Raw genomic sequence first — 22,753 nt, forward strand, 5'->3', positions numbered from 1 at the left:
CTGGATACTCATTCATATATTTAACTCAATCATGCGTATTCAGGTCACTATTTGATTTTTTAAAAATGTTTATTTCACTATTAACTTATCCCAGCACTTATTTAAATTTGCATGTAATTTGGTAATAAAATACAGAACATATCTGCATATTCTCAGCTCAGAGTGCGCAAATTTGAAGATTTTTTTTTTTTAAATTGATTGAAAAATTTACTTGTCCACGGTTGCGCTCAGGTAAAAGCAAAAGCAATAATTTTTTTAGTGCCCTCTTGTGCTGTTTCAGAATAACACATCTTTAAAAACTGCTAAGTATAAAATTTTTTTGTTTGTCCACCAACCTACACACACACACACACACACATATATATATATATATATATATAATCTGAGCCGTGCTAATCCTCACAAAATACATGTACAAAATTAAAACATGTTAAAAGTACATATGAAGTTCTGAATTTTAATGAACCAAATGTTTTGTTTAAACATGCTAAATTATTTTAATCAAATTAACTCATGCTCCTTCCACTCATCGCTAATTGAATTACAAAAACTAATTCACCAATCATATAATTAAAAAAAAAAAAATAGTGGACTTCATATGTACCTATATTGTCCAACGTGCATGATAGTCATTCAAACGGAAATGTTTCATTGTACTAGTAATAATGACTTCACCCACAGTTCAGTGCAGAGGGGGGGAAAACACATTGATTTTTTAAATGTATTTTTTATTCATAATAGTCTATAGCTTTTGATAAAATACAGTTTTTATTTACTTCTTTTTTTTTTTTTACACAATAGTGCTGATAATTACGTTACATTCACCTGTTTAAAACAGAGGACAAAATGACATTTTGGGTCTGACAAGAGTGGACATTGTTGACCTTTTTCCTTTAAGGGGGGGCAGTTTATTATTTTCATGATTGTTTGTATTTCACACATTTGTGGGTTTAACTTTGTTTGCTGTGTATGACCCACAGGTTCCCTGATTTACATTGATGCTTTGTACCCCAAAGTCCACCCTCCCCAGACAAATGCAGCATATCATCACATGATTCAGATTTTTCATTGTTTTCCAATAGTTCGGGAGGGCGTGTAGTGAATCTAACCACATGAAATGACAAAACGCGCACGCCTCCCAACTTAACAGATACATGGAAAAACTCTCGCCTTTCCGCACAAATGCCGACACATCTAAGAAACATAGTACACAGATTACAATAAATGTAACGTACATATCTGGGTGCTTAAGACCATAAAAACCTCTGTGGTGGCCTGTCAAATCTCCCTCAAAAAGTCCAAAAAAATGACAGGAAAAGCTGAAGGAGAAAAAAAAAAAGTACATACCCTGTTGATTTTCAAACGCAAATATAGATTTTATATTAAAATATATTAATTAAAATATATTACTTCTATTCATTAGTAAGACATTTCAAAATTAGATCTAATTAGCTTCTTTTAAGGTGACTTTGGCATTTTTGCTATTGCACCTCCAGGAAATGATTTTATATATATATATATATATATATATATATATATATATATATATATGACCTTTTTAAAGTGAAGTGTTTTATCACTTTTTTTCATATTGCACCTCTAATAAACGGCGCGATGCCAAATCAGCTGCTTAGCACAGTATGCTCAAGCGTTAGCGTTTTGACTCAGCGTAGTCGATTTGCAATTAACCGCGTTTATTTTGCTGGTTCCTAATAAAACGTGTACGTACAGGCATTGGCCTTAAATATGAACAGAAAAAAAAATTGAACGTTGAAATAATATCTACAGACAGGTGAAGAAAAAGCAGTAGGAAGGTCTCTCTCTATAAATTTCAGTGAATTTAAGCGCCAAACGCTCGTGCTACCATTTTAATTGGGCATTTTGCTCCTGAACGTGCAATTGTTATTGATTTGTACAAGATGTAATGCGGAAGAAAAAAATAAAATCTTCAAAACTAGAAATGATTCTTGGCGAGTCTCTGGTGTCAATATTATAAAATAGTTGCACTTTCCCTGGTGTGTGTGCAAGACAAACACCAAACAGGAGGTATTTCACACACCGTGATTATCATCGACGCCCCCTTTTTTGCCTTTAAACTGACATAGGCCCGATAGTTAAAAAAAAAAAAGTGCCTTAACACGAAAACAGTCTTGAGTTTCTACAAAAATAACAAGTGTTTAATTCCCTCTGTTTTCCCGTTTAAAAAGTAGTTTTCATAAATCTATAGTTTAAAAATATATTTCACGCTCATGCTAAGTTCAGACTTTGTCAGATTGGACCTGACGAGACTACCGATTGGATTAAAAATGGACGTTTGGAAACGGCAAAAGTCGACCTTTCATCCATCCATAAGGAGAAGAGTTGCGGGCGAGCTACAGCCTCTCTGGTGAGAGGCGGGGTCCACCCTGGACTGGTCACCGGCCAATCGCAGGGCACACGGACGACTCACAAAAAGTTGGGGATATTCGGCTTGAGGTGAAAGTTCTCGATCAACCCAAAATGTTACAATTGAGCATTCAAAAGTTTGCCGAAGATCAAATGAAGTCACCTTGGTCCGGTTGTTGGGCATTTTCGGTTCATATTGACATTTCAGCCTTGCCAATTTGCAATTCGCCACTGCTGAATTTGCTTGTTTGTCAATTTATTGTTCCAGCCTTCCTCTGTTATTTACTGAAAAACTCTCCTCGCAAAGCTTAATCTAATAAAAATAATTTTTAAAAAAAATAGCGTACCGGTGCCATCTTGGAGCCAAGGAACGAGGTTGAGGTGACGGGAGGAGCTGTGATTACAAGACAAATCCCGGTCTAATCGAAAAGTCGGGCTTGACTGCCATCACCGGCGGTGGTGCCGACATATAATCCCAATCAGGAATGACTTTTAAAAACTTTTGCTTCCCAACGCTATCTGTGCGGTCCGGTACCATCCGCAGACCGGTGGTTGGGGTTGCCGTTTTGCGCTATTTGCCGCAGAGCTCAGACCCTGCATCCCGAATTTTTTGTGAGTATTGTATTTAGTAGACAGACAGACATTCACACTCCCATTCACAGCTATAAACAATTTAGAGACTGAGAGTCCAACTCCGGTCCTCAAGGGCCACTATCCCGCACATTTGAGATGTTGCTCTCCTCCAACACACCTGATTTAAACGGTCACGATTGTTATCGGGCTCCTTGCTGATGAGCTGATCAGTTTGACTCGAGTGTGTTAGAGGAGGGGAACACCTAAAACATGCAGGATAGTGGCCCTTGAGGACCGGAGTTGGACACGTGTGATTTAGAGTCTTCAATGAACCGAACGGATGTTTTTGGAATGTGGGAGGAAGCCGAAGCAACGGACGAAAAACCCACACAACCACGGGGAAAACAAGCAGACTCCACGCAGGAAAAGGACAGGGCCAAGATTCCCACCCCGACCGAGCCTCCGAAATGTGACGCAGCACCGCGCAGCCCGTAAAAGACCATCCAGTGTAAATGTCGCCGCTAAGTTGCAAACCGGCCAGAAAGCGACCCGATCCGATTGTCATCGAACCACCAGACACGAGACGCACAGCTCTGAAGGTCCGATGCAGTCGTCGTGGCAGAAGGCCCCGCAGCCTTTGCACATGATCATGGCTTTCAGCCGACAGTAGCACTTGGACTGCGCGTCCTCCATGCCGGCGGCCTCCATGAAGGACGGTTCCGGCGGCGGTGCGCTTCGGTCGCCGGAGTCCAAGGGGTTGGCGGCGGCAGGAATGGTGGTGACGGTCACCGAGAAGGACATGACGCTCCCGGCGTCCGGCACGGCCGTGCTGCCACCGCCGGCGGCGTTGCGGTTCAACGTGTGCGGTACGGACACACTGATGGTTCCGCCGTAGCGTGACGAAAGCGATTCCTGATGGATGGACATCCTCGGGGTTGGGAAGGCGGACGGTCGCTGGTGACTGGGGTCCTTCAGTGGAAGATATGGCTCGCATTTTCCTTGATTGCAGAGTTGCTTCTGCCCTGGGGTGTTCTCATCAGTCGCACTTTGCTCAAATCCCGGTTCGGTTTTAATGTCGGTACAAGGCACAAGGCTCTCCGCTTGCTCGCACTTGCCTACGGAAGATCCTTGCGGCTCCAACGTCCCCTCCGGCGCGGGCTCCTGGCCGTCCGCCGTTTCTCTTTTCAGACCGGCCACGTTGGGGATGGCGGCCTGGTGAGACCGCTTGCTCTCTGACCCTCGGCCGTACGTGGACACGTTGAGGAGATAGTGTCCTGACATGGCGGGCCTCGGCGTCCTTTTGCGGCCTAAGAAGCCGACGGATATCCAGGGTCGGTCCTGATGTTCCTCGCCACGCACCGCTTGTTGTCGCTGCTGGATTTTCTTCTCCATCAGAGTCTGGAGGATCTGCTCCTGCGTGTCCTTGTCAAGAGGTTCCTTGTGATACCTGGAGGAGTTAGAGGCCCAGCCCGCGGTATTGCACTGCTCAGGACCGCCGCTGGTGGCCGAATGAGTCGTCTTCCCCTTGCTGGAGTTTACACTTGAGATCTTGGCCTCCATCTTGGCGAGTGGTTTTGGGAGGATCTGCTCCAAGGGGACTTCCTTTCCCTGCAGGAGCCTGGTGACCAGCGGGTTGTTTGCAGGGATAAAGGAGCTGGTCCGGGTCGATCCAGAAGGAGTTTCCTGATACTCGGGTCCCGAGTCTGAACAAGTGCTATAAGGCTGCACGTGGACTGTCCTAGCATCCTGAATGTTTAAGTGACTTGGACTGAGCGATCCAAAGACGTTCTGTGGGCGAGACGGAAGTGCGCCGGTGGTGTTGATTGGTAACCTGCCGGACGCGAGTGGGGATGTCGGATTCGGACTCGGGGAGGGTTTCGCCGGCTCGGCACTGCCTGCACTTGGCCCGGAGGCGGACAGAGCACCCCTGGAGGCTGCGGCCGCTGCTACTCGTTGCGCACGCGCGAGCTGAGCTTTGGCTTTGATGTCCGCTAAAGTGCGAGCGCCGGTACGAGCCGGGCTGCTCGTGGAGGCGGGGAGAGGCGTCCTTGGCGACACTTGGCTGGGCGACACAGGGAGGGGGAGAATTCGAGATACGGGAATCTGAAATGAAACAAGAAAGTGAGCGTAGATCAGATCTGCTCAAAAGGTGTTACGGGGGCACCTTAGGGTGCGGGCGGGGGGGGGGGTGCTTGGTGCAGTGCAATGCCAATGTGGGCGTGGGAGACCCTGGGGAACATCCCTTTTTTTTTTGGACATACTAAAATAAAGTGTAACTGCACATCCACTCCAGTAGGTGGCAGTGGCAGGTTATTTTTTTGTAAAAAAAAAAAATTCAAGAAGATTCACTTCAAATCTTTGCTGTTACAGACTAAAAAAACAATATGAATACAGTTATTCTTGTACGTTGATTTTTATCCATTTCATCGATAAATTATACTATTTATTATACTAATTATACTATTAACAGAAAATATTTACGAAGCACTGGCATAGATCGACAGGCAGAGGGTTGTCCTAAATCTCCACCAAGTGCTTGCACGTAAACAGTGGCCCACTGACGTTGAGAAGACTTTTCAACTTTTTGTAAAATTGATTAGAATTAAGTACAACTGATCTAACCGAATCCCGAACAAAAATTTTGTTTGGTTTTGGCCTTCTGTTTTTTTTTTCTGTACCACATTCTGTTTTCGTAAAGAGCACGCTGATAAAGTAAGTAAAGAGTCCGAAGATTTATGCGCTGTCACGGGATTCCATTGTGGCTGCTTTCAATTCAAGTTTACAACAGTTGCAGTCTACGTTTCAAAGGCGTATATCAAGTGTCTTTATTGAATAGCTGCCGAAAGAAAGATGGATGAGACTAATGGACTCGGAGAGACATTCCAATGAGACTCTGGGTGGCGAGACTTCGATCTAAGTCGTATTTCCACTTACGATGGGTATATACGTTACGACTATTGGGCCAAATTGGAGGATTTTCCCTCCAGGACTGTTGGACGTCTTTGAGAGACGATCCTCTCGTACGACGAAATCGTCCTCCCCCACAACGTGAGGCACCGATAAGTGTCAGGGTTAAATCTGCTCAATATTTCCGATGACAAATTCTAACGTGCAAGGTCAACAGTGAGCTCGGCCGAGCTGCGATGTGAAACGGGCTGCGAGCCAATCTGGAAGTGGCCTGATTCGGGCGCTATTTTTACAGATGCAAATAAGTGGAGCAAAATGTTATGTGTGGTGCTGCACATATTTAAAAAATATATAATAATTATTCAAAGTTTAAAAATAATTATAAAATTGATATAAAAATGAAGCAATACAGATCGTTTTGACAAAACTGTGCTGAACTGGCCTGGCCTGTACCAACTCGTAGAGGTGCCACAAGAATGTTTTTTTTTTTTTCAAAGGGGGAGTCAACCCCCCCCAAAATTCTTCCATGTGCCTTCATTCGTCTAAACATGGCATTATGATTAATATTGCGTTCGTGGAGTATGACTTGAAATCCCCCTGTTTTTAGCCATCTCAGAGGCCATTTTGTGACTTTCCGTCAACTGAAAATGACAGTTTTGACAGGTAACGCCCAATCACGGCTCATCTGCTTTCTGAAGCTGAGCCATGATTGGTGGTTCCCCGAGCAACTTTGATGTCATTTGCACTCAACAGAAGTGGGAAAATGGCAGCTGGACGAGGTGGATTCTACTGCTTAACTCGTATGACGCTAAGTCAGCGCTTCTCAGATAGTGGGCGGGCTCCCCCGGGGGTGGCGCGGTGCGATGCTGAGGGGGGTGCGTGTGACCCTGGGGAACATGTTTTTTTTTTTTTTTTGCCGTACTACAATAAAGTGTAATTGCACATGCACTCCAGTAGTTGGCAGTGGCGCTCTCCTTGCGCATTGTGCACAGAGTGGATCAACTCTATGGTGAAGGTTTGTTTTGTAACGAAAATGATATTTAGAGTTGACGTTCTCATTTCATGGCGATCGGAGCATTCCTGCCGCAAACAGCTCTCGCTTGAAACGTCGTAAAGTCGACTGGAGTGTAAAAGAAATCTTACCTTGAGTGGCGGAACTCTCTGGTTGTTAGGCAAAGTGGGCGTGGCCGGGCTGGGTATGGATGATGCCGGAGGAGACACGGAGGAAGCTGAGGATATCCGCTGTCGTTTTTCCGGTGTGGCCTCATCCTCCGTCATGCCGGTCGGCTTTCTTTTCTGCTGTTCTGAAGCGGCTTCCGGCTCGGCCGTGGTCTCTTCAGGAGGCTTCGACGCAGATGTCGGTGGATCCGCTTTGACCTCCACCCCGGCTTCTGGAAGCGGGCTCGTCTTGACAGGAGACTGCGGGAGTTCCGTTTTATCGTCTTTCTCGCTCGGCTCGGTTTGTGTCTCCGCGGCGACGCGCTCACGCTGCTCCTTGGCTTTGGGTCTCAAGACCGGAACGGGCATCTGACGATCCTCGGCTTGCTGGGACCGCCTGGTCTTCATCAGCTCTGGGCCGGAAAGCGATTCTTTCGCAGGAGGTTGTGTCTTCTCCTGCGACGGCGTGGACTTTGAGTTTTTTACGGCGGCGCCGCTCTCGGTCCGACTGCGGTCCTTGGTGGCCTTCGCGTCCTCCGATAATCGAAGAGTCTGTCTTGGTTGACGGGGCTTCGGTTCCCATTTTAGATCAGCTTTCGTCAAATCTTTGGATTCCTCAAGACTGAGTCCAGAACTGAATAATGGGGAGGCATAAATAATAAGCCCTTGATCGCAAAAGAGTCTCAAAGGTCTTCACAAACTCACAAATAACTAACGATATCCCTTGATCTCAACGCCCCAAAGAGGGCAAGAAACAACTCGAAAAATCAAGACAAGCTATCGGGGGACAAAACTCTAACAAATAACGTAGCTTACAAGTTTTTGTGGGTTTTAAAGTGACAACTTTTATCTGGCCGTCATTCTCGTTTCTGATGTCATCAAAAACATCATCTGAATCCAAGTACAATAACCTTTCAAGTTCCCTCCATGATACTTATTTCATGGACTCTGGAATCCGCATTTTGGCGTTCTGGTGGGTTAAAAAAAATATATCTTCACTTTCAAAATAAAACAAATGACACAGGTAAGAGGATTTTGATGCAGATTCCGATCTTTGGCAGAATAAAATAAATATGTAAGGAATAAAATAACTTCTTTTTCTGTCCCATTATGCTTGCAATAATAAAAATCTGAATTGTTTTAGCATATTCTGTCTTTTCTTATTTAACTTTACAATAGAGAGAAAAATCTCACAAAATAAGGCCAAAACTCGGCCTTTAATTTTGCCACCTTTTTTTTAAGCGCCAATATCGTCCGATTAATCGTACTACATTGAAAATGCCGATATTCAAATGTAAAAAAAAGTCTAAGACAAGTCTCAAGTGGAATCTCTCCTAACTTTTCAGTCCTAAATTTGCCAAATTACTCCAAGTCCGACTCGCGTCAGCTCACGCCACGCGGCTCGTAGCCTTCATTTCTGCAACAGGTAGTAGAGGGGAAAAAAGAAAAAAGAAAAAAGAAAAAAACCTACTTTTCGCCATAGTAGCTCTCAAAGAAGGCCTCTTTCCAGTACTCCACTTTCTTCTCCTTCTCGATTTCCTGGCGCATTCGCAGCTGCAACTCCGGAGTGAATTCACCTGGTGAGAAAAGAATCCTCGGTGACGATCCTTTCAATACGAACGGGATGCTGCAAAATATCGGTCGGGAACGGTTGCGCTGACCCTCAGACAGCCGTTCCTTCCACGACTGCGCCGCCGATGTGAAGAATTCGTTGTTCAAAGCCGAACTCGTCACCTTGAGGAGGCCGTCCGTGCAGGCCTGGTCGAAAAAGAGCCGCGCGTCAGTAATCACAAACGGCCGAGCGAGCGATAACATCCGAGGCACCTGCTGGTCCACTTCGGGCAGAAGTCGCAGCAGCCTCTGCTGGCAGTCCGGCGGCAGGACGGAAAAAGTGTGCTTGTTGATGATGGCCCGCAAGTTGGTGTTGACCAAAATGGAGTCTGGCGTTTCCACGTCGATTTTACACCGGTTACGTTTCAGGTGCCCTGTTGAGCCCCCCCCCCCCAAAAAAAAATAAATTCTTGGCTTACAAGAATTCCTTAACAATGGCGTTGTAACCTAAAATTGTCTGCACGTCCCCGCAAAGTGAGCAAGTGTTACCTGCACTGAGACGACCTGACCGCTGAGAAACCTTCCTGGGTCCAACGGGGAGGCAAAGATCTGTCGGTGACATCCGTTAGCAACAACAGGTTGTTTTCAAACCCACGCTATAAACATGGGCAGTTCTTGGCGTGCACCCACCGGTCTTGGCGGTGATGTTGTCGGCCATGTCTTTGATGGTCTTCAGGAGCAGCCTGGAACTGGAAGTGGTTGGCATCGCCGCTTGCCTGCGTTGGTTCCGCTGTTGCTGCTGTTTCAAGGCCTGCAAAGCAAGAGCAAAGTCAAGAGAAGCAACAACAAAGTGTGATCATGTGTCACGAGCATTGAATCAGCCCCTCTGGCCACTTGAATAAGCGCAAAAATTGACAAGCGGGGTTACGTCACGCACAATGTGAAAATTGCATGAGTTGGAGCTAAAACGTCCTCAACAGTGCAGACGGAGTAAATTACGATCTGCACCGTCGAGTGAAACCTCATCATGAAACACACACAAAAAATAAAAAGAAATTGTAGTAAATTTGCTGATTGGCTGGATTATGAGGACAGACACTTATTTTTATTATATATATATATATTTTTTTTTTTTTTTGTGTTCCCTCACTGATTTGAAGTTTCAATGTTAACATGACGTAAGCACCTTTTACACTGTCTGTAAAAATGGACACAGAAAGAGCAAATATTGACGGATCATCTTTTCCTATCCCACGGCCAATCAATACAAAATCAATGAATCTGTAATCACTCGAAATATCAATAAAATATGTGCAATGTGATGTCTACATTGTAACATTTCGACTCCAATATATGTACGTGTGTAAATATGTTTAGAAGTATTGTCTTTTAACGTACGTGTGTGCTTATAGGGATATTAGGACAGCGCAATATACCGAAAAGTATCATCACCGCAATAACGGCTCATGCAATACGCACGTTGCAAAGACGTGTAATAAGTTATATTAGGAATTTTCACACTTTCGTCTGATTTTCGTCGACTTTGATGCCACCTTAAAGGTGCAACGCCATCAAGTTGGTGAACAACATCTCGGGAGCCTCACATTTAATTAGCTTAGAATACAGTGAGCTCGCTTATTTTGCCACAAAAAATATATATATAATTCTTTCATTAAGGGATAAAAACCTCATTTCTTTAGGTACATGTTCGCGATTGCAATAAAATTTTTATATCAACATATTCAACAACCATCTTGCATATCGCATGTTTGTTCCAAATCGTGCAGCACTATATATATATATATATATATATATATATATATATATATATATATATATTAGTGCTGTCAAGTGATTAATTTTTTAAAACTAATTAATCGCAAAAAATTCCATGATTAATCACATTTTTCAACTACTATTTTTTTGCGAAGCTTATAACGGATATTTACTAGAATAATATCTTGGAATTGATGCAAAATCACCAAATATGAAGTCTATTTAATTCAAAGGCTGTTCTAATAGCTTTCTTTGATTCTTGAATACAATCTAAATGGAGACATCTTTACAGGCATTTTTCTTGGAAACATTTCTCAAAACTGCCCACAAGCGCCACACTCCAGCAGTGTTGGTTTGCAAGGCCCAGCAGTAACTTAAACACAGTATTTTCTTCTGAGACGTGCTAAAGACAACTAATATGGCATAAAATTTGCAAAGTATGCAAATTATAAATCAAACTGAGTTAATTGAGTTAAAATAATTAACTGAGTTAAATATATATATATATAGTCTGACAGAACAATGTAAGTTTGGGGCATATAAACACTGTGCACAACTTTTAATTTGACTTTGGAAGGTAATAAAAATGGCCACAAATGTTTGAAATTGTGATTTTAAACAACAACAACAACAAAGCACTCAAACAGCAATAACATCATCTCAGACAAGAGTCGACACCACCGAAAACACTTCCGAATAGGCTCTTCGGAAAAGAAAACTCACACTCGTCAGTCATCCGCCTACCTGTTTGAGCGCTTTCTTGCTGTGCTTCTGCGAGGGCGAGATGAGCTTGGCGGCGACGGACGGAGAAGAGCAGCGAGGCTGCGGCGACGTCGGCTGCTGCGACGGCAGCTTGGAGGGAACTGTTGAGACACAAAACGCAGATGTTACAAAATAGACTTCCTGAGGGCGGGCGGCGCGCCCACTGTAAAACGCGGCTCGCTTTTTGTTTGGATGAAACTGAAACCACGGCGAGAGCACAAAAGACGCGCCGATGGGATTACCCCGCTGACAATAACGATAAGTAAAATTGCTCAGTGGGTCGATTGTTAGGAACAATCTCTGCAGAGCTATTCTCGAGCAAAATATTTTTTCCAGTGGACCACAGAAATTTTGCCATTTACATTTTAAACGCAATTCAACTTTCAGCATTTTTAGTCGGGAGATTGTAAAATGTTTCAGTTCTTATACCGAATCAAGGGTCAGAAATCGAGATACCAGTCAAAACTTAATTTTGCTCTATCGTTACAACAATAATAATCATGTGTACGCCAACAAAACAGTCACAAGGAGCCGATTTTTGGTATCGACTTGTTAAAAATCCGACGGCCGATAAGGGATCAGTTTAAAAAGCATTTTATTTTATATTGCATTTCTTTTTTTATGTATGCTTGCGCTCGTCAATACTCCATGGCAAGTTTTGAGCATTTAGCCTAAAAGTACTTTCGAACGTACTTACTAATATGTTTGGAAACATTCGCAAGTACGTTCAAACATACTTGAAATTTTTTTTTTGGGGGGGTGGGTGGCGCCTTTTTGCTGCCTTGCTCCTGAACACCCGCGAATCCTCATTCACTGCAGTCGGATCAAAGACACCATCTAAGACACCCTCCGACTCAAAACTTTTGACAACACCAGTGTCTGTCGACTGGTTCCGGTCACCTGGTCGCATCCAGCGTCTCCTCCTGCCATCCCGAGGGCCGCTGTTGTTTTCCGAGCTTCGTGAGTCAGAGAGGTTGTCGCTGCTCTCTTCCGATTCTTCCTCCGACAACTCGGTGGCCATGTCCGAGATGTCCTTCTTCAAAAACACACAAGTTGGTCCCGACCCGCTGTTTTGTTTTTGTCGATGTGTGTTCAAACTGACCTTTAAGGTGTACACGCCCATCCTGCCAGGAACTTTGTAAAAGATGCCCTCGTCGCTGCGGGAGTTTGTGTGCAACATTGCATTCAGGCATGCTAACGGCGATGTCCCGCTGCGTCCGTCGTTGTGGGGAGGGAGAAATTGTTAGCCTTGTTTGTTCGCTCACCAATCATTTTTTAGCACATTGCCACTGTACCAATACATGATAACAACATGCCAAGAAAATTAGAATTAAGGAAAACAAACAAAAAAAAGTACAACTAAAATTGAAGAAACATTCACGTTAATTCGATTAAATAAAAATAAAATGCATTTAAAAACTGAAAACTAACATTTCACGTTTATAAAACTATAAAAAACTAACGAGAATTAGAGCAAAACTGTCATTTGCTATTATGAATTAATATCAAACGTTTGGGGTTAATTTTGAATATATTTATTTCAGTATTGCTGTTCAGCCGTAAGAAGTCAGGTTGAACAGTCATTTGGGAATCGTACACGTAAAAGTACACAACACTTTTTTTTTTAATTGCACTCGACAAATACCCCGTTATTTAAAAGCGGAAAAAAATTATACTAAAAAAAAAAAAAAAAAGAACCCTAAACTAAAAAAAAGCATTTTCAAAAAACAAACCTAAAAAAAAATAAACTAGCTGTAAAAACCAATTAAAACTTCCTGGATTAAAAAAAAAAAAGTCAAATCCAATAAAAACGACAGTGAAAAAACTCTCGTAAACCTGCAACATGATCACTAAAAATGTAGCTTTTTGCTCAAGGGATGGCAACTGGGAATTCTTGCTTGCTGAATTTGTTTTGCTTTTTCTTTTTTTCCAAAAACGTTCAAATGCCTTGGACAATTGTGGAAATAATATAAAAATATTTTACCATGACAGACAAGTTGACAAGTAACTTTATTATGCTATCTGGAGGATTTAGTTCACAAACGTTTTGCTTTTCCTTGATGTGGGTTTTATATGAATGTAGGCTCCCTCTTGTGGCGGTATCCGGAACAGTCACAGAATTAAATGTTCGAGACTATGCCTAAGGAATTATTTTTTTTTTTACCTTTAGATGCAGCGACCTACTGAAAAAAAAACCATATTTGCACATATTGTTTTCTGAGTAACGTCGCGTTCTTCATGCAATATAATATAGGACACATGAATGTTAGTAAAAGTCAACGCAAACAGTGAGTTTGTTAGATATGTGGGGGTGGAGGGTGTGCAATCTAACTTGTTCTTACCTTCTGGATGAAAACAGTGACAATGATACGGGGAAAAAAAAAGAAATGAAAACGATTAGAAGAGTATTTGAGATGACAGGAAATGTAAGCAATAAACTGAGGTGACGATACAGACGACAGTGGTGAAAACAGAAAATAATATAAATAATTAATAATAAATGTTTGTTTTTTGTTTTTCTTACCTTATCTCTTTAAGTCTTTCTCTTTGGATCACCTGCAAGATTTCTTTATGGCTCATGGGCGTGTTTGGGTATTTCTCCAGCACCTGAGATACGGGGAGAAAAAAAAACAAACAAAAAGACAACATGAATTGATCAGGTTCACAAAATAAACCAGATTGAGAAAAAAAAAGGCCCAAAATTTTGCAAAAAAAAAAGAAAAAGTTTTTACTCTTGGGGGGGGGTGGATTTTTCAGTGTCATCGATAGAAAAATAAAATGTCGATTTTGGCTATGAAAACAGAATTTGCAAATAAATGATGAGGCAACCGCATACCGCACATTTTGACTAGATTTTATGTCACATGTTCACATTGTAGTCACAGAATATAGAGGCAGACATTTTTCTTAAATAAGGTATGTTTGGGGGATGTAAACAATTCTAATAATTCTGGAATTAATGAAAGAAGGGAACATAAACGCCGGTGGTCTCCATATGTCTGACAGTAGTCTTAACATAATCTTCTTTGCCATCTCCTTTACATGATGGCTTGGTATGCGGTGAATGCTGGCACAATTGTGACCGGAGCTCTTCCAAATCACAAAAGCTTGATCAACAATCTGTCCATGATCACTTTTGTTGACAGTCAACAGTTTGTTTTTTGACAGTCAGCAGAGTGTCTTGAGGCAAGACTCTCGTCTGACGTCATCTCACGGCGCAGTCTCCTCTCCTCTCAGTATTCGCGAAATAACAACAAATGGAAAGGTGCATAAATCGCTTATTCGTTTGGCACATTTTCACTAGATTGGTTTATAAAAAATTAAACCATTTGGATGGAAACAACATTGCAGGTAGGCGGTCCGAAAATGTTTGAATTGCGCAGGGATTGAACTTGTTGATAAACTTGTCATCGTCTCCTGGCTTTGCCAGTTTCTCTGTAGTTTGTCTGCTTTATAACACTCGTCTTGGGACATCTAACAGTTCGGTATTATGGACAGGTTTGAAGGGTTGGATTTGGACTGCTAATATTTCAGTTTAGCTCATTCATCTTGGGTAGTTTATCTCATATTTGCACCTCCAACATGGCGGACACGCGACTATCGATCACGTGACTGTGAGCTATCAATTCACTGGTAGGCATTTTACTGTTATGGGTGATGTAAATATTGTTGACCATCATGCAAAAATCCGACTAATTGTCTGCAATCGAGCTTCTGGCTTTTCCAAATTAAGTGTCAGCACATGATAAAAACTCGAGCAAAAAAAGTCAGACACTAACTACACTGCTGTTTTGACTTCATTAGCACATCAGGCTAACTGTCAAGAGCAACGCTGCGGAGTTCTAGTGTCACAACTACATTGAAAACAATGACGTTTTCAGCAGTTAACGACACATGAGTGTTTTAATGTGTTTTTGTGACGTGTTCATCGTGTTTTAGTGACAAACCGTCGGAACTTCGAAGTAGCATACTACTAGGCTAGCTGGATTAGCTCTTTGCGCCGTAAATCTACTCAACTCCTCGACAAACGAACGTACTTCGCGTTACGTGCACGTACAACTTTATTGGTCGATTCCATGGTTACACAAGGCCGGTATCACCCACAGATACGCGGCCTGCTGTGCGTGGACGTTGCAACACAAGTGTCACTCAAGTGGGCGCGTTGGAGGGCCACGCATGACATTATTTGTACCGTCTTCGCGGCTTCCGCCCACGTCCTTCCTTTCTTCTTCTTTTTCTGTCGTTCCCTCATTGTCGTCGTCGTCGACGTAGTTGTCGTCGTGCAACGCTCGTCTTCAGTTGAAATGATGTCGCCGCCAACGCCGCGTAGGCCCTGCTATGTCCGCCATATTGGATTTTACTGTATAAAAAAAGGGGGCGGGGAGTGTAATCACGTGACCGCAACCGATGTGGTGACGTCATTCTACTGTACATGTGTCACTCTCGTGACTCAGCAACTTTTTCCACGCTGCTATACTTGGAAATAAACAAAATTTCCCCTTATGTATATATTTTTTTCAGAACTTTTCACATATGGCCTGTTATATAGACATTTATAAAAAACACTACTGATTGACTGTTTATTGTCATTCTTTTTCTAAGGTTATTTATAACATTTTGAGAAATGTTTCCAATATTTATTTATATTTTGTAATTGAAGGCATATTTCAAAAACTGCTGTCCTCCCCCACATCTTTATTTTCACATTGAAGAAAAGGACACTCAATTCACTTGTCACAATGTCACCATATGTAAAAAAATAAGGCAGCTAAATAGCCAGTGCAAGCTTTTCTCATATAGACCATATTTGCCTCACAGTTACCGTAGCAAGCGACACATATCATCACCACCACAAATACTCCCCAAAAATGCAACTGAAATGCTCATACACGGAAGCTTTGGCTGTGCTTTTTTTGGTGACGTCCGCTTTGTTGTCAAATTCTCAAATTTCCCCATTGTGGGACTAATAAAGGACATCTTTATCTTTATCTTTATCTTTTGTTGGAAAGCAGCAGTTACTGTAGTAGGTCCTCATGCTTATTGGCGGCGTCGGTGAATATGGCAATATGGAGCCAAATCCTGCTCATGGGCCGGTTTGAAGCAAGGCATCGGGTGCCAGAAAGGCGGCCGAGGAGGGTCTGGGTCTTTGACACGGACCCCGGGTGAGTGACGTCACGGCGGTGGATGACACGGATGCTGAAACACACGACGGTTTTGGGGCCTGATACCTGAAACGCTCAAAGGAAATATTTTCTGCAATTACACCAGGAAAGTGTTGTGCACAAGGACAACATTTGATTCAAGAAAAATGGTGAAGTCATTCGTATATATGAGATGTTCAAAATAAAAAAAAGGAAACTTCACTTTATATCAGTGACATAATAATATCATAATACATTGTCTTAGTTATAGTTTCTATTGGGTATGTATTTACTATTCACAATGTAGAAATTACTTTAAAATTAGATTCATGAATAAACACATGTAAATATGTAAAAGTTTATTTGAATTGATTAGTAACCCATTCTTTCAATTTTCATGATTTTTATTTTATTATTTTTAATGGAAATTAATCCATATACATTTAATAAATGTTAAATTATATGTCATTGTTTCTTATTGATAATGTTTACAATGATTATTATGCATATATTAATTTATTGGCATTTCTTAGCAATTTCTGTTGGATTTTGGCCATTCCCATTTTGTTCTTATGATTATTATTATTATCATTATTATTATCAGTGGTAGTCGTATTTGATCTATGATGATGATGATGATGATGATTATTTTTCCAATGATTGTTTTTATCATTTTGCTCATTACACAGGAACTGTTGCGCAATCTGGTCTCACCAGGATCGTGATTTCCTGAGCCGTGCCGACGACCGGGTCCTCTCTCGCAGCACGACTTCCGAACGAGGGTCCGGCATCAAGCTGGGGGAGAAGACCCTCTCCAGTCGAGAGCCGTGAAGGTTGAGGGTGAACATGCTGGGCGGAGACACGTCCAGCTCCAGTAGCATGATGTTCTCAGCCTGGGAACATACGCAGCAAGGAGCAGCATAATGTTTTTTTAAAGTGCTAGAATGCAGACGACTAATTTCTCTCATTAAATTTCACATTACAAAAATGTGGGTTGATTTTTTTTTTTGAGGGGGGGGGGACGGGGGGTGTTACAGATTAATTGCAGTTCCCTTCATTCAGATTCAGATGCGAGTGTCGTGGAACAAATGGAACTTGTATCTCAAAGGTCCGTCATTAGATATAATAGTTTATATGTTGTCACTGCCAGCTGCAAGTGCTGACCTGATATCTGGACGGGGCCCTGGTTGCCGTGGCGACAGCGGCTTGGGCATATTGGCTGATTGGACGCTTGTATCCCACGGCGGACAGAGGTCTTCGCTTCACCCGAGTGCCCGTGCTAGCATACACATGGGGGCAAGGAAGTCAGGAAGTGAGTGAGTGATGAGTGAGTATGCAAATATGAGTGAGTGAGTGAGTCAGGCGGTCAGTATATAAGAACTGTAAGTAAGTCACTGAGTGAGTGTGTGAGTTGAGTGAGTGAATGAGTGACTGAGTGCGTGAGTAAGTACTGTATGTAAGTCAGTAAGTGAGTGAGCTAGTTGGGTGGGTGAATGAGTGAATCGGTCAGTGAGTCAATATGTAACTGAGTAAGTACTGTGAGTTAGTTGGGTGCGTGAGTGAGTGAATCAGTCAGCGAGTCTGTATGTAAGTGAGTAAGTACAGTGAGTGAGTGAGTGATTATGCAAATATGAGTGAGTGAGTCAGTCAGTCAGTATATAAGAACTGTAAGTAAGTCAGTGAGTGAGTCTGTGAGTTGAGTGTGTTGGTGAATGAGTGACTGAGTGCGTGAGTAAGTATTGTATGTAAGTCAGTAAGTGAGTGAGCTAGTTGGGTGGGTGAATGAATGAATCAGTTAGTGAGTCAATATGTAAGTGACTAAGTACTGTGAGTGAGTGAGTGAATGTGTGAGTTAGTTGGGTGCGTGAGTGAGTCAGTTTGAGAGTGAGTAAGTACTCTCTGTAGTAAGTCAGAGAGTGAGTGAGTGAGTCAGTCAGTCAGTATATGAGAACTGTAAGTAAGTCAGTGAGTGAGTGTGTATGTTGAGCAAGTGAGTGAATGAATGAGTGACTGAGTGCATGAGTAAGTACCATATGTTAGTCAGTGAGTGAGTCAGTTGGATGGGTGAGTCAGTCAGTGAGTCAGTGTGCGAGTAAGTAATGTTTGTAGTGAGTGAGCTGCACTGGCATATTCACATTTTTTTCACGACATTTACATTTACTGCATACAATTTTTGGAATGAGACGGTCACGTCATTGCTGGTCATAGTTGCATCCGGTACGTCCACCTCCACCAATGTTGCCTTTGTTAATCTTTTATCGTGGCAGACGAATACAAAATGTCTGAAATGTTATCACATTTTTGGGAGGTAGACTGGAAATAAAGCATTTCGTAGAAGTTTAATAGCGACATCCACATACGGCACAGGCACGTTCACTGTAGTTTTTTTCATGACGTGGTCGTTCTAATCATCTGAAATGTTATTGGTGAACTAAATCCTAAATTGTTAGTTCGCAGCTCGTACCTTTCCAACGGGATGACCGACATCAGCCTCCATTGATCCTCCTCGTCATCAAAGTGAAGTCTGTTGATCAGCTTCTTCTTTTCGGCAGGAGGGACGAAATTCTCCATCAGGAGGGATCTGAAAATATGCATGGAAGGCATTTCTATAATACATGCTCGCCAATATCTTAGGTACAGATGAGGTCATGCTCATTGGAGAACATCCCATACTACTAATAATAACGTGACACGTAATAATATCTGTTCTCACTTGTACTTGAGCTCTCGGGTGAGTTCCTCCTGCGTCTGCTCCAGTTCCTGCCTGGTGGCGACGTGCTCGTCCATCACGTCGCGCATCTCGGCCCATACTAGCTGCAGTTTAGTGTATAGCTAAACACGCAAACGCCACATGAGACAACATGAAAGTCAAGTCAAAGACATGAAATTAACCTATGGAATCTTGTATATATTTTCACAGAAATTTGGAGATTTTTAAATTTTTGTGGAAAAAAAAATGTCTCATTTTCAGCTGTATATATAAACTTGAAAAACTAATACAAATTGAAACTTAACAAAAGAAATATTTCAATTAATTACCCTGTATTAAAGAATAAAATTAACACTAAAAATATTAAAAACTAATGTTAAAGAAAAAAAAAACTTTTATAGCTGTAATCTGTAGTAACTTGATTCCATGTGGAAAATGAATTGCCGAGATCACGCGAAAAATCGACAATATTAAATTAGATTTGTCCAAATTAAAAAGCTGGCAATAATTTAAGTTTATTTTATGGACCGTCTGCATTATTTTTGTTGCACGTATATTTCAGCCTGCCCGAAGACAACAGCTTCTTGCGTTGTACGAACTTCAAACGTGTCCCTAATGAAGTGTCCCGCTGAGCCCATTTGCTGGGCGAGTCAGCGTTCTGACCTTCCGCAGCTTCTTGGTCTTCATCTCCACTTCCTGCTGCAGCGAGGAGAACGTCTCCCTCATCTCCAGCGTCTCCTCGTCCTGCAGCATCACCTGCTGCTGCATCTCCCGCTCCCGACGGATCTTCGGGAAAAAAAAAGCTCGCTCCGTCACTCGCGCCGGTCGGCGGATGATGTTTGAATGAGAAGTTTTCTAACCTGCTCGGCGATCTCCTGCCGCTTTTGTTCCAGCAACTTCTGCTGCTCATTGGTGTGATCCATGATGGTCTTGCCCCCCTCGAGCAATTTGCTCTCCATGGCCTGGCCACAAACACATGTGAACATCACGCTTGGGGCAACGCCAGAGTACAGTTATACTTCAAAAAATTAAATATTTGAATATACTAGTACAAAGTATAGTACCAAAGCGTTGACTTGGGGAAAAAAAAACCAACCTTTTTTTCTTAGTATTTTTTTTGGGGGGGGGGTTGTTTTTCGGATATTGTTTTAATTTGTTTTTTTTTTTAATTGAATTTTTTTGGGGAGTTTTACATTTTTTTTCAGTTTAAAAACATATTCCTACGGAGCCCCCCAGGGGACATCGGGAAAAAAATTATGATTGCGTTATAATGCAATAATTTGCAATATATTGCAATTGTTAAGGCAAAAAAAACGCAATACTATCAATCTTATTGCATTATAACGCAATCATAATTTTTTTCCCGATGTCCCCTGGGGGGCTCCGTATATTCCCCCATTCTTTTTAAATTTGGATTTTTTCAGTTTTTAAGGAGTATTTTGTTTCCTATTTTCCTAATTTACTGTTCCAACCCCCCCCCCCAAAAAAAAAAAAATATATATATATATATATATATAAATTGGGGGGGGATTTTAAAAGTTTTTGAGAAAATTACAGAATCTTACGTTTCTATTCGCTATTTCTCAAAAGCACAGAGAAATGTTTTTTATATTTTCAAGGAAAAAATATATATTTTTTAGGGAAGCGATGGGTAATAAATTTTCAAGATTTTTGAAAAAATGTATTTCTATGAAAGTATTTTGGCAATCCCATCCTTGATCTACCTTGTACTTCTCAATGATCTTCTCCACGGCCTCCTGATCCCATTGGCCGTCGACCATTTTCCCGCTGGAGTGGCGCCACTTCATTGGAGGCCCGCCGCCGTCTTCTCCCTCATCATCCTTCCACAGTTGCGCGAGGTCGCTGCTGAGTCTCTTGCTGTCCCGCCGCCGTTGCCGCCGCTCCCTGGCCAGGGCGCCTCGCTCCTCCAGAAGGGCCTTAAGTCTGGCAATCTCCCTCTGGAAGTCCCTGAGGAGAGCGGCCTCAGGGTCTTCGTTGACGCGGGGCTTGTTCTTGATGTTCTTGGCCCGGCCGGCGTACCTCAGGGTGGCCAGCGACTCGTGGCGGTCCCGCTCTGAGGGGCCCACCGTGGCGATCATGACCGTCTTGGCGTTGCCGCCCAGCGAGTCTTGCAGGAGCCGGGTTAGTTTGGAGTCCCTGTAGGGCACGTGGCCCCCCTTGCCGTCCGCCAGCGCTGAGATGACGTTCCCCAAGGCGGACAGCGACAGGTTGATCTTCGCCGCCTCGCGCAGGCGACCACCCTGGGCGCCGGTCCGGCTCTGGCGCTCGCTTCCGGCCAGGTCCACCATGTTGAGACGCCCCACGCGGACCGGGTCCTCGGACTCGGACCCGCATTCCACTGTCACGGCAAAGATGGCGTGCGAACGTGAACTGCGCCGGTTGGCGTCGGTAGAGCCCACTGAGCGGGAACGGTCTCCCAGCGTCAGCAGGTGGTGCATCTCGGCCGAGTCCTTGGTGACTACCCATGACAGGTCCTTGACGTAGACGCCCTCCACAGGACTCTCCTTTAACTGCAGTTTTCTGCCGTTTTCCACTGAAAAAATATATATTTACTTTGATTTGTGACTTCTACATTTATTGATTTGTCTCAGAATTGTGATAAGTGAAGAGGGGATGAGTGAATGATTCAGAAGACAGCGACAACTTTCCGAATCATTCATCATTCACAACTTCCTAATCACTACAAAGATTTTTCAAGTGGACTCTTTAAGGAACAATCAAGGTTCATTATATAATATAAAACATAAAAAATGCAGTCGATATCTTCGTAATCATTTGATTCCCCATCGCAGTAGATAGGAAAAAATACCTTTAAGCATTATTACATTGTCTGGCTACATGTTTTGCTGCGCCATTTTTGATCAATGCTAGTTTATCATTGCTCGTCTTTTTATTCTATATTAATTGCAAAAGGCAGAATGGTATAAGAATTATCCCCCCCTCCCCAGTGTCCTTACTCAGCAGGTCCCGGATCTCCTCCTGGTAGATCTCCAAGTAAGAGGAGCGCACCAGGTACTTTTGTCCCCGGCTGCGCGAGATGTGTGCGAAGATGTGATGGAAGGCATTGGGGATGACGCCCCGCTTCTCCGGGTCACCAGGCACCCCCCTCATGGTCCACGTCTTCCCCGTTCCGGTCTGGCCGTAGGCGAAAACCGTGCCATTGAAGCCCAGCAGAACCGAGTCCACCAGTGGCCTGACAGCGTCGTCGTACACCTCGCACTGCGTGGACCCCCAGCCGAACACCGAGTGGAAGGTGAACTCCTTGGCGGGCTCGCCCGGTGGCGCGCTCGGATTGCGGACGCAGATGCGGCCCAACTCGGCGTCCACTTCCAGGATGGAGCTCCCCTTTTCGGTCGTCGCCTCCTTGTTGCTGGGCGGCCGGCAGCGGACCACCACCCGGACCGACTCGCAAGTCTTCCCCTTGTTGGACATGGCTAGACGTACAGAGGACCGCGCCTTCTCTTTTATTTATTTTTTCAGGCTCGAGTTCACGGCGAACGCGCGCAGTTGTCGCCACAACGTAGGCTCCGCATCCCGGCTGGCAGGTGGACGAGACGCCGGTGTCAACAGGAGCAGCTCCAGCACACGCCCTGATGAGGATGACGACAGACAATGGCAGGCGAGGCACACACGTGACCCGCCCACGACCAATCACGTCACAGCTACACAAGCCGGCCACTTCATTAGGTACACCGTGACGACGATGCCAAATAACGAACGAGAATTTTTAACACTCCTGAAGTACTTTTTGCATATGAACAATTCTCGC

The 22,753-nt window shown here is 43.3% G+C and overlaps 2 protein-coding genes and 1 long non-coding RNA gene across 6 annotated transcripts; 1 reads left to right on the forward strand and 2 right to left on the reverse strand.

Moving 5' to 3' along the window:
• Positions 1-717: 717 nt before the first annotated feature.
• On the reverse strand, positions 718-15,667 carry asxl2 (ASXL transcriptional regulator 2). 3 transcript variants are annotated; one of them, XM_088310281.1, is made up of 12 exons: positions 15,305-15,667; positions 13,637-13,719; positions 12,215-12,323; positions 12,013-12,145; positions 11,095-11,213; positions 9,265-9,385; positions 9,124-9,183; positions 8,848-9,008; positions 8,685-8,781; positions 8,495-8,600; positions 7,009-7,657; positions 718-5,061 (listed from the first exon to the last, which is right to left on the reverse strand). In XM_088310281.1, the coding sequence occupies exons 1-12, from the start codon at positions 15,362-15,364 to the stop codon at positions 3,520-3,522; spliced, it is 3,240 nt and encodes a 1,079-aa protein (XP_088166407.1). In that variant the 5' UTR covers positions 15,365-15,667; the 3' UTR covers positions 718-3,519. The 3 variants fall into 3 exon arrangements, with proteins under 3 accessions (XP_088166407.1, XP_088166398.1, XP_088166390.1); XM_088310272.1 differs by having other exon boundaries at positions 12,013-12,148; XM_088310264.1 differs by having other exon boundaries at positions 8,685-9,008; positions 12,013-12,148.
• LOC148342657 (uncharacterized) lies at positions 14,095-17,224 on the forward strand. The gene is made up of 3 exons (XR_015846085.1): positions 14,095-14,463; positions 16,125-16,274; positions 16,943-17,224. It is a non-coding gene; the product is annotated as an uncharacterized LOC148342657 (long non-coding RNA).
• On the reverse strand, positions 15,788-22,609 carry kif3cb (kinesin family member 3Cb). Of its 2 annotated transcripts, none has more exons than XM_088310318.1 (9): positions 21,942-22,609; positions 20,688-21,517; positions 19,824-19,925; positions 19,627-19,749; positions 18,967-19,085; positions 18,718-18,834; positions 17,418-17,532; positions 16,968-17,146; positions 15,788-16,340 (listed from the first exon to the last, which is right to left on the reverse strand). In XM_088310318.1, the coding sequence occupies exons 1-9, from the start codon at positions 22,414-22,416 to the stop codon at positions 16,196-16,198; spliced, it is 2,205 nt and encodes a 734-aa protein (XP_088166444.1). In that variant the 5' UTR covers positions 22,417-22,609; the 3' UTR covers positions 15,788-16,195. The 2 variants fall into 2 exon arrangements, with proteins under 2 accessions (XP_088166444.1, XP_088166454.1); XM_088310328.1 differs by having other exon boundaries at positions 15,788-16,348.
• Between the last annotated feature and the right edge of the window lie 144 nt (positions 22,610-22,753).

Source organism: Idiotropiscis lumnitzeri, chromosome 1, assembly GCF_059441095.1.
Source record: "Idiotropiscis lumnitzeri isolate Australia: NSW breed Sydney's pygmy pipehorse chromosome 1, RoL_Ilum_1.0, whole genome shotgun sequence".
Classification (NCBI taxonomy): domain Eukaryota; kingdom Metazoa; phylum Chordata; class Actinopteri; order Syngnathiformes; family Syngnathidae; genus Idiotropiscis; species Idiotropiscis lumnitzeri.